This window comes from Microcaecilia unicolor, chromosome 14 (assembly GCF_901765095.1).
Source record: "Microcaecilia unicolor chromosome 14, aMicUni1.1, whole genome shotgun sequence".
Lineage (NCBI taxonomy): Eukaryota > Metazoa > Chordata > Amphibia > Gymnophiona > Siphonopidae > Microcaecilia > Microcaecilia unicolor.
The window spans coordinates 2,859,195-2,871,200 of NC_044044.1; the positions used below are offsets into that span (position 1 = coordinate 2,859,195).

Here is a 12,006-nt window from a genome sequence, read left to right on the forward strand (position 1 = left end):
ACGCGGAACCTTGCAAGACGTAGCTATAATTCGGGTTCCTCTTACCCACATGCATCACTTTGCACTTGTCAACATTGAACTTCATCTGCCACTTGCACGCCCATTCTCCCAGTCTCGCAAGGTCCTCCTGTAATCGTTCACATTCCTCCTGCGACTTGACGACCCTGAATAATTTTGTGTCATCGGCGAATTTAATTACCTCACTAGTTATTCCCATCTCTAGGTCATTTATAAATACATTAAAAAGCAACGGACCCAGCACAGACCCCTGCGGGACCCCACTTAGAAAGAGGGCAAGACCAATTCCGCAACATCACTTCCCTGAGTGTATTGTGCAGGGGGGCAGTTGCAACCTTTGCAGGCGAAGAAGGATAATCCAGGACCTCGAGCATCTCAGCCCTGGGCTCATCCACAGCCTCCATAGGGAATGGAATGTCCTTAGACATTTCCCTTACAAAGGATGAAAAAGTAAGACTCTTAGGCGGAGACTGTCTAACTTCAATGGGTGGAGTAGGATCAGAAGGAAGCCCCAGGAGTCTTTCTCCGAAAAATACTTGGGGTCTTCCTCTTCTCCCTATGAGCGCTCCTCTTCAGTATCGGACAGAAACTCCTTAAGAGCAGCCTGAACCCGTGCCTGTCTCGACGTCGAGGATCGACGTCCTCGTGGGGGATGTCGAGAAGTCGACCCCTGCCTGGACTCCGGCAAAGCTTCCTCCACTGACATCGGGGGGGGGGGGGGGGAGTCAACCCGGGTGGTAGCCCATGGGGACCTCCACACAGGTGATGGCCCAGATGCCGTCTCAGCAGTCGGTACGGGAGGCGCAAGCACCCCCGACACCAAGGCAGACCGATGAAGCAATCCTTCCAGAAGCTCTGGAAGAAGGGCCAGGAGACGCTCATTGAGAGCTGCCATCGGAAAAGACTGTGGGGCCGGTACAGGAGTCAGTGCCAGAATCTGAGGAGGTTCGAGAGCCGGTACCAGGCTGCCGGACGACCAATGCATCAGCACCTCCTGAATGGAGGGTGAGCGGTCCTCCTGGAACTGACGCTTCTTGGGTGCCGACTCCCTCAGCTCCCTGGAGCTCTCGGTATTGCGCATGGAAGGAGATCGATGACGGTGCTTTTCAGCCTTCGCTCGACGTCCGTCATCAACACTCCTCGGTACCGAGGAGGACGTGGAATCCTCATGCCTCCTCGGGGCCGGGTCCAACTCAGGTCAGTCCAGGGGGGCCTGCATAGCAGTAGGCCTCAAGACAGGTGGAGACCCGCTCAATGCCTCACTGCTCCCAGCTCACAATGGTCTCTCGGCAGCCATTACCTGGACTTTCGTCGCTGCTTCCCTCGACGTCGACGGGTACCGATGTCGATGCCGACGTCTAAGGACCGGACCGATCAACAAAAAGTCTCTCGTGCTGAGCCTCTCGAGCCACCTGGGCCCTTTTTCCCATTAACTTACACAGCTTACAGGCAGCTGGAAGATGATCGGGCCCAAGACACTGGAGGCACCACGTGTGGGGGTCGGTACCCGAGATGGTCTGGTTGCAGCGAGTACAGCGTTTGAAGCCACTGGGAGTCTTCAATGACACGGGTGGGAAAATAATGTCCGCAAAATCAAACGGCTCGATTGTGCCAATAAAAAGGGCACAAAAAAAGGGAAAAAAAGACGCGGCCGAGCAGCCTAAGGGCGGCCGCAATGAAAAAGGAAAGGAAACTTCAAAAAATGAGAAAAACTAAAAGAAATAATGGAAAGAAACCATTTTTTTAAAAATTTTATCTAAGAAACTAAATACAAAGGAAAAAGGGCGCAATAAACACGAAATCAGCAGTTCTCCTGAGCCAAAACACACAAGAGAGAAGTGAGAAGCACAACTCTCTCATATCGCGGAAAAAGAAGAACTGAGGGAAGCGCACGGGAGCCGCCGGCGGGAAGTCACTCATGCAATACCCGGTGCGTTGTCCCCGTTGGCGCCACGCCACTCTAGAACTTTCTAAAGTTTTTTGATTAGTTCCGGTCTCCTGGGCCGTCGCGGACGACGACCCATGCGTGATGATATCCAGCCTGTTTGTCATCGGAGAAATATTGCTTCATTAAGAATTTGAAGTCTGCTTGATTTGTCCCCGGAGTGCATGGTCTTTTTCCCACTATTCGAAAATGTAAAAGTAAACATGAGTTCTAATCCCACCACTACCACAAAACTCACTGTATGACTAAGTGCTGACAGTGCCTGCCTGCTTTGTACCTGCTTGCTAGCAGTGCGTCTGGAAGAATCATTGGTGCCTCGTGGAAGAGATGGCATCTCTGCAGATGCTGGTTCTGCCCGTGCACGAGGGGCAGAAAACCTGCACGACAGAATCCAAAAGACAAAGAAAAGGGTTAACTAGAAGAGAGAGAAAACAGTCTCCTCCCTTATATATCTGTTCTCCATATCATTCACCTCTAGAACATTTAATATATCACCTTCTTAAATAATGATTGATAGTCATTATTGGATGTTAGCCTACTTTTCCAAATTTGCTTTTAATTTAAAATGGAATTTATATTCTACTTTTTGCTAAAATAGGTTGAAGGCAGATTATAATATTTACAAATATGAACACACAATGGGGGTCATTTACTAATAGTTAGTGAATGCTGATGGCGTGGAGGGGAATTTTTGAAATGACACCTAAGTAGAAAAAAAAGTCTACCCCCCCCCCCCCCCCCAAAAAAAAGTCCTTAAAATAATCGTCCAATAACAGATAGAGCCAAATGGGCCCCCAAAATGTCCAAATTTAGGATATACTGCAGACTGACAGAGATGTTTCTATAGGAAAATGACCTAGTGAAAACGATTAAATGCGGAAGGGGTCTCACACTGGTAGGACATCATGTACAGTAATGGGAGCGTTGTCCATTCTATGTGCAAAATGTCTATGTTCTGATACACGTGGAAGGATGTCCACTCATACAGCACAATGTCTGCAAGGTGAAAGCCTAACCTTTCCCCACAGCAGAGCTAGCTGCTGGTTCTGCTGTGCCTCAGGTACCTCTTTAAGCAACACCATAGGTTGCCCCCATACAATGTGGACATAAGGGCCTGGAGACTAATCTGTAGGACCCTGGTAAGGTGAGTGTTATGCAGTGCTGCTAGGAGTCCACCATCAGCCATGTGCTAGCACCATATGTTAGCAGGGTCATATACAGATCGCGAGTTGGGTGGAAGGTCATCCAGTTCCCTCCTCTGTTCCCATGGGCCACATTTGCGGAAAAGGCCAGAGCATGTCCACCATGTCCATATGCCCTCTCCCCCACCCTAAGTCCTACATGCCATGGCAGACTATGCATCACCACCTCTATGCCAAAGTGCAGATGTCACCAAGAAAGTGCTGCAGCTGCCATTTTTAACATCAGAGCTAGCACAGGCAGCAGCGATTGGAGATAACTGCTGCCCAAGAGCACCCTAGACCACTAGGACATCCTGATGGGGGATGGCAAGGAGTGAGACTTCGGTGCTGCATCAGGGATAGGGGAGGGCAAGGAGTGAGAGGTGGGTGCTGCATTGGAGGGGTGTGGGGGGGCAAGGAATGAAAGGTTGGTGCTGTATTAGAGGAGGAGGGCAAGGAGTGAGAGATCAATGCTTTATTGGATGGGCAAGGAGGTGTTGCATGGGCAGGGGACAAGAAGGGAGGGAGGTGTTGGACAGGTAGGGAATGAGGAAGAAAGAGGGCATGGAGAGTGAAAGAGGTGCTGGACTTGGGGGGGGGGGGGAGAACAAGGAAAGAGAGAGGTACCAGGATCTGCAGGGAATGACAAGAAAAGAGAGAGGAACCAGGATCTGCAGGGAATGACATGAAAAGAGAGAGGTGCCAGGACTTGTGGGGAAAGGGAGAGAACAGGAGCGAGGGAAGAAAGGAACACTTGCTGGACCCAGAAGGAGGGAAGAGAGGTAGAGATGCTGGCCTTGAAAGAGATAATGACTTGCAAGAACCAGAGTATAATCTAAAGGAGACGAAACAGTGAAAGGATTGACCCAGAAAACCTGTGCAAAAAATATATATGAAAACATTTTTGAAAGTGATAGAAAAGTGATAGGGAAGTTCTCAGAGTATTAACTCACCCAAACGAGACTACACCAAAGTGAATTTTGCCTCTAAGGGTGGAAAGGTTTCTCCATCATAGAACCTCTCCATAAATTTTTTTAAATTTTATATGAGTAAATACACACCAGTGCTCTTTTTTATTTTAAATAATAATAAACATTTCACCTCCCTCAAAATTTAATTACTAGGTCAATCCTGTCACTTACTCTATAAAACCTCATGCATACAATTTTCAAAAAAGTTGAAAATATACTTCTTTCAAATGTTCTTAATCACATGTGTGTGCTATCTCTATATCCAATCAACCTTTCTTTTCACTAATTACAACTATAAACAATAATGATAATTCTAGGCACTTAACGTAATGTGGTCAGGTGTATGCACACACCCGAACGATATTCAGTTCATATTCGCAGCATTTTTGCTTCATCAAGCAGCACTCCAGTGCTGCGTTTCTCACTATGGAGCGATTCCTGTTGTTTCTATGACTCAGCATTCCGACATTCCTATGCTTTAATATGTTGCCTTCATTAGTAGAATCATAACGAGTCCTTGCTAAAGAAGGAGTTTGTGAGGTAATATTTATTGGGTCATGAGGTTTTATGGAGTAAGTGACAGGATTGATCTAGTAATTAAATTTTGAGGGAGGTGAAATGGTTTATTATTATTTAAAATAAAAAAAAGAGCACTGGTGTGTATTTGCTCATATAAAATTTAAAAAATTTATGGAGAGGTTCTATGATCGAGAAATTTGTCCACCCTTAGAGGCGTAATTCACTTTGGTGTAGCCTTGTTTGGGTGAGTTAATACTCTGAGAACTTCCCTATCACTTTCAAAAATTTTATTTTCAAAATTTTTTTCATACATATTTTTTGCACAGGTTTTCTGCGTCAATCCTTTCACTGTTTCGTCTCCTTTAGATTGTACTCTGGTTCTTGCAAGTCATTATTGAGATTTTTTTACCAGAGATTGTTTTGAGAATCAATTTTTGACAGCCCTGAAAGAGAAAGAGAGACAGGGGGAAGAGAGGGGGGGTAGCTAGGATGTGGGGGTGGGGGAATAAGAACACAAAGAGGGGAAACGCTCAACATGGCGGGAAAACAGGGGTGATGCTAAGTTAGATAGGGATGCAGAGAAAAGATGGATGGTGGACATGGAGACAAAAAAATTACCAAATGGACAAGGAGACTCTGGCAAGACAGTTATTTATTTATTTTGTACATTTATACCCCACGTTTTTCCCACAGTTTTGCAGGCTCAAAGTGGCTTACAATGCACTGATAGGCTATTGCCAGATCAGAGGTGACACAGTTACAAACAAATTACAATTAAATTAGAAAGAATCGAAGAAACTCCCCCGGATAATCCTCTCTTCGAAAAGACGGAAGATAAACCACCTGACTGACATGGAAAGCCGAAACCACTTTAAGTAGAAACAACGGCACCATCCGGATTGACACCCCTGCTTCAGAAAACTGCAAAAAAAGATCTCTGGAAGACAAAGCCTGAATTTCAGAAATCCTCCTAGCCGAAGCAATGGCCACCAAAAACACTGTCTTAAGTGTTAGATCCTTCTCAGAAACCTTATTCAATGGCTCAAACAGTGGGTCCTGGAGGGCTCGCAGTATCACATTCAAATGCCATGCCAGGCACGGCTGCCACAGAGGAGGTCGAAGCCGAAGAGCCCCGCGTAGGAAATGGACCACAGCAGAGTGAGCTGCTAAAGAGGAAAAGTCCAGTTTGCCCCTAAAACAAGCTAGCACGGCCACCTGCACTCGAAGGGAATTATATGCCAATCCCTTTTGAAGACCATCCTGAAGGAACTCCAGAATAATCGGAATGTCCGCCCGAAAAGGCGATTCAGCACGCAAAGCACACCAAGCCGAGAAAGCTTTCCACACTTGTGCGTACGCTGCTGAAGTAGACTGCTTCAGTGCCCCCAAAAGAGTGGCAATGACTGGTCCTGAAAATCTCTTATTCCTCAGCTGCCGCCTCTCAATAGCCAGGCCATAAGACCAAAGCGGGAGAGATTTTCCATCTGAACTGACCCTTGATGCAACAGATCGGGAGTCACCGGAAGTCGCAATGGTGGCTCTGAGAGTGCTCAAACGAGATCCACATACCACGGCCGTCGGGGCCAGTCTGGGGCCACTAGAAAGACCGGCTCCCGCTGCCGCCCTATACGGCAAAGAACTATCCCTATCAGAGGCCACGGAGGAAAAACATACAGTAGCTGTTATTCCGGCCATGGCTGGAGAAGAGCGTCCAATCCTGCGGATCCTGGCTGCCGTTTGTGGCTGAAGAACTGGGGAACTTTGGCATTGCAAGCCATGGTCATGAGATCCATTACTGGTCTTCCCCAATGTTGACAGCCGAAAAGCCGAGTCCGACAGCGTCCATTCCACTGCATCCAAAAGAGTCCGGCTGAGAAAATCCGCTTGAACATTGTCTTGACCCGCAATGTGCGCTGCCGACAGACTCTGAACTTGCGCTTCCGCCCATACTAGAAGACGAGATGCTTCCACTGCCAAAGGAAGACTGCGAATGCCCCCCTGCCGACTGATGTAGGCCACCGTCGTAGTGTTGTCCGAGAATACACAAACCACCTGTCCCTGCAGAAGGACTTGAAAACTCTGCAGCACATTCACAACTGCGCACAACTCCAGGCGATTTATCGGCCAAGTTGCTTCAAGAAGGGTCCATGATCCCTGGGCTACTCGATGAAGACAATGGGCTCCCCAGCCCGCAAAGCTGGCATCTGTCATGACTACCACCCAACTGGGAGATGCCAGAGAAACACCCTTCTGCAAATTGGCCCACCGGAGCCACCACGCGAGACTGTCCCTGGCCCGGCTCGACCAAGGAAGGCGTCGTTGATAATCCAGCGACGTCGGTGACCATCTGCTCAAAAGGAAATTCTGAAGAGGCCGCATGTGAGCCCTTGCCCATGGAATGACCTCCAAGGTCGCCGTCATGGATTTGATCCTTCGCCCCTCGGGGAGAAACACCTTCCCCCGCTTCATATCGAATTGCACTCCAAGATACTCCAGACTCTGAGTAGGAACCAGATGACTCTTTGACCACCCAACCTAAGGATTGCAACACCGCAATCACTCAGTCGGTGACCACTCGACTCTCCTCTGCTGTCGTCGCCCGAATCAGCCAGTCTTCGAGATATGGATGCACTCGAATCCCCTCCTTCCACAGGAACGCCGCCACCACCACCATGACCTTGGAAAAAGTGCATGGGGCAGTGGCCATTCTGAAAGGAAGGGTCCGAAACTGGACCTGATGACCCAGCACTACAAATCTGAGAAATCTCTGATGGGGCTGCCAAATGGGAATGTGCAGGTAAGCTTACCTCAAATCGAGAGCCGTCAAAAACTCGCCTGGTTGAACAGCAGCAATAACTGCCCTTAATGTCTCCATGCGGAAGTGACGAACCCGCAAAAACTGGTTTACTTTTCTGAGATCGAGAATAGGCCAAAAAGCCCCTCCCTTCTTTGGAACCACAAAGAAGATGGAGTACCGACCTGTGCGCCTTTCGAGAGGAGGAACAGGCAAGATACTACTACTACTACTTGACATTTCTAAAGCGCTACTAGGGTTACGCAGCGCTGTACAATTTAACATAGAAGGACAGTCCCTGCTCAAAGGAGCTTACAATCTAAGCCCCTATCCGTAGCAGGTCTCGCAAACACTGCAGAACCGATGTCCTCTTGGCCCACACCACAGTGCCTGATGGGCCCCCCCCCCCCCCCGACTCCCCTACCAGCGGAGAAGCTTTGCCCCAAAACCGCTACTGGAGTCGGCTCCATGACCGATCGCAAAATGGCGCGAGAATCGCCAGGCTCTGGGTGGGAAAGCACGCTCTCGGGGGGGCCACTGCTCTGTTGAGTCCCGCAAAATCAGCGCACTCCACGCTGCAAAGGCCCACCGCCAACCGCCATTTTCCTGCATCGGGAACAGCGTTTTACCACCTCCGCTGCCATTGCCCGTCCCCGAACAGGAACCCAAGCAGGACTTACCCCGGACCAGGAAAGCGCGAGAACTGACAGCTGAGCCGAAGAAAAAAAAAACTCTCCGACTCCACTTCGAGGCAGGCTCAGACAAGTAAGCAACAGAAAACAGGACTCGGACAGCAGTAACACAAACTTGCTCTCAGCAAAAACACACTTCCCTATGCTTCTGTGTTTCTCTTTTAAACAAATTCTATGGCTCTCTTTTTTTTTTTTTTAGTGAGGAGGCAGAAACAAACCAGGAAGGAAAGGAACAGCAAAAGCCTGTTCAGAGGGAATTTGAGGTGCAGCAGGGACCCAGCAACCACCAGTCCGAACCCCCCCCCCCCCCCCCCCCGCTCAAACTGGCCACCGGCCCAGGAGCTGGAGAAAAGCGGTCCACCACCTGCTGAGATAGAGACATACTAACTGAGGAAGGAGCTGGCCATCTGGCATCACTGCCTTTAGTTTGTTTATCTCTATCTCCACCTGCTGGTAGGCAGACTTAACCCACTAGTTCCTGGATTCATCTGCTGCAAGTGACAAGGAATGAGGCAATTTCTAGTTGAGGTGCGATTGATTCAGCAGTAGTTTCTAAAGTGAGATGGGATCTGTAGATTATGGAAATGTCTCCGCCTCTTTTACCTATTCTGGTCCAGTGTGTAATATTGTATCCCGGAGGGCAAAGGTCCAGTATTATGGGATCTTTTTGGTCATGGATCCAGGTTTCACTGATGAAGAGTAAATGTAAGGTTTCAGATGTGATCCAATCTTTTATCATTTCTGTTTTGTTTACTGTTGATCTGGCATTGATGTAACCTATTTGAATTGTGAGATATGGATCTGCCGTAATGGTGAAAGTGGGAACCTTATTAGTTGTTAATTTGGATTTATTAGAGGTTTTTTGTGTTGGTTGTGCAGTTTGTTTGTGGGATAATGTTTTGCTATTGTAAGTTCTGTTGCCAGTTTGGTTGAGGTTGGTGTGTTTGGTAATCCTGAATCGGCTGTGTAGAATTGGTATGGTTTTATAATCATCGAGAGTATTTGGACCAATGTTAAGGAGTAGATTCCTAAGAGTAATTTCATTACATTCATTCTGGCTCTTTTGTGTAATAGCAAGTGCTTTCGGTTTTGCACTTTCTCAGGGGATCCTATGTGATCTGTTGCATGTTAAATGACTACATACACACCTCTGACACACCCCTGGAACACCCATTCAGAAAACGTCCTATTTGAGATGCCTAGCACATTTGGACATTTTCTGTTTGGGCATTCCAAAATAACAGTTTGGGAGATGGACTTTTTTTTTTGGCAATTTTGAGATGTCCATCTGCTTTGACAATGAGCACCAAAATGTTAGTAAATGATCCCCAATAAAATCTAGCACAGCTGCAATAAATACTTAAAAGAACACAAATAATTCCAAAAAATATAACTAACCAGTAATGTTCAGGATGGCTTGCAATATTAATAATTCAAGTGTAGTAAGTCCCCACCCAAACAGTTTAAATTTAAGTAGATACGTGAGGCAACAAGGTGTATGAGTGGGGTGAGACCTGAACCCTGATTGCTCTGGTTCTCAGCCCACTTTCCCAACCATTCCACTGGCCATTCCTTTCCCTTCCCCTTTTGCCTTTTCTTCCCCATGTCAGTCATCTAAAGATATGTAAATGAATTACTCCATTAAATCTCTCTTCTACATATCATTCTCTCTAGAGAGTTCAATGATATCATGTGAAATATGGTAAAATTTAGACCATGTTACCGGGAAAGGGGGTTGAGGGGCAGGAAGCTCATGAAGATTCTGTGACGCAAGAGGTCTCGGTGCAACTCCTGGAAATGTTTGAATTTCTTCTTCACAGTCCAAGTGAAGTCGCCATGGGTCAAGCGCACAGAATAGAGTGTGCTCGTTCTCACCTGCATGAGATAGAACATAAGTATTCACCTTGAGTTAATGCCACATCACAACTGAGATCAGCAAAAATTAATCTTGAAAGAAGGAATAGAAACTGGAAGGATCTTTCAATTCCCGGAATTTATATACTCATCTCCCCAAGGTGGCAGAGAACCAAAGAAGAAAACAACCAAAATTGATTTGGATAACTTAATATTGCTTAGAAGTACAGTGAAAGGTGGACTATATACAAAATTAACTCCTACATTCAAACTTCCATGGCTCGGATATATCCTTACTACAGGAATACCCGGCAGACACAATAGGCCAATTTGTCTATCTGCAATCTTCAGTTATGTTATATTTATTATTATTTATTTGGATTTTGCTCACACCTTTCTTAGTAGTAGCTCAAGGTGAGTGTTCTGCCCCCATATTCATGGAGGCAGGTTGTTTATTTTTTTTATACATGTACATGTTGGACACTGTTATATCAGATTGAATTGCCTGTAACAGTTTACATTGCTTGTGCCTTTAAGAAAGGCAGGAAGTGCCTTTGGACTACAAATATTGGTCTTCCTGCAGTGCTCTGCAATATGCTTTTCCTGAGCACATGTCCCAGTTTCCTGTGACTTATGGGACTTTTCTTATTGGCTGGCCTTGCCCCTTTGTATGTGGGCTGGAGCCCGCCCTTCTTCTCTCCATTTGGGGTTTGAGTGTGTAACTACAGCATGGTTTTCCAAGGACTGTAAGCTTACTTTGCTATCCCTGTAGCATACTCCGCCTATTTCAAGCTACTGTAAATGACCAGGTTTTTACTATTTAAAAGTACTGACATCTACTCACGAGTCACTGCTGAGATTTCCTGACTTCACTGGTTGCAGGGTGAGCGGGTAGAGGGCAGACTCCCAGTTCTACAAGGGGGAGACTCTTCTGCATCACTACAAACTGTAAGTCATATTTTCTTTGATACCTGAGTCTTCACAGTGACTTCTAAACTCTGGTTAACTACTACTATTACTAATCACTTCTATAGTGCTACTAGATGTAAGCAGCACTGTACACATTATATGCAGGTACTTTCTCTCTCCCTAGAAGGCTCACAATCTAAGTTTTTGTACCTGGGGCAATGGAGGATTAAGTGACTTCCCCAAGGTCACAGAGAGCTGCAGTGGGAACTGAACCCAGGTTGCCAGGATGAAAGCCTTCTGCACTAACCATTAGGCCAATCCTCCCTCCACAGAAAAGTCAGAAGGTCCATCAAACCTAGCATCCTGTTTCCAATAGTGGCCAATCCAGGTTACAGGTTAACTGCATGCTAATCTACTGCACAGACAGAGCAGAACAGTGAGTTACATTCAGGTACAATGGGTATTTCCCTGTAGCTGGATGGCTCACAATCTATGTTAGTACTGGACATAGTAGAGAGTTAAGCAACTTGCCCAACATCAAAAGGAGCAGCAGTGGGATTTGAACTAGGCAACTCTGGATATCAAGGCAGGCACTCTAACCACTAGACCGACCACTCCTCCACACTTACTGTAACTATTCATGTGGAAAATGTCAGCATAATTTGTTTTAAGAATCTCATCCCATTGGGCACTGTAACATCAGTACATACTTCTGATTCATTTATGTGTAGGAATCTGGGATTTTTGCAAAGTCTTTTTTTTTTTTTTACCAGGTTCCTCCAATGAAAAGTATAAAAAGAGGTTGATGATCTCACTAGTAGCCATGCAGAAGGGTACACTTCAGTAAGCTATAAGTTTATGTCAGTAGCATGAGGAAATGGGAGCCCTTAATTGGTAAGAGTTAGAAAGTTAGGAGGAATTTTATTCCTGGAGGGACAGAGAAGCAATACTTACATAAGTACATAAGTATTGCCATACTGCGACAGGCCGAAGGGCCATCAAGCCCAGCATCCTGTTTCCAACAGTAGCCAATCCAGGTTACAAGTACCTGACAAGATCCCAAAACAGTACAATGCATTTTATGCTGCTTATCCTAGAAATAAGCAGTGGATTTTCTTCAAGT

At 46.5% G+C, this 12,006-nt stretch overlaps 1 protein-coding gene across 2 annotated transcripts in view; it reads right to left on the reverse strand.

The window, feature by feature from the left end:
- PLD2 (phospholipase D2) overlaps positions 1–12,006 on the reverse strand; it is a 215,903-nt gene that overhangs the window by 140,219 nt on the left and 63,678 nt on the right. For both annotated transcript variants that reach the window (XM_030187610.1, XM_030187611.1), the window contains 2 exons: positions 9,844–9,995; positions 2,241–2,340 (listed from right to left, as the gene is read on the reverse strand). In XM_030187610.1, the coding sequence (XP_030043470.1) occupies positions 2,241–2,340; positions 9,844–9,995 (252 nt within the window). The remainder of the gene's footprint in view (positions 1–2,240; positions 2,341–9,843; positions 9,996–12,006) is intronic.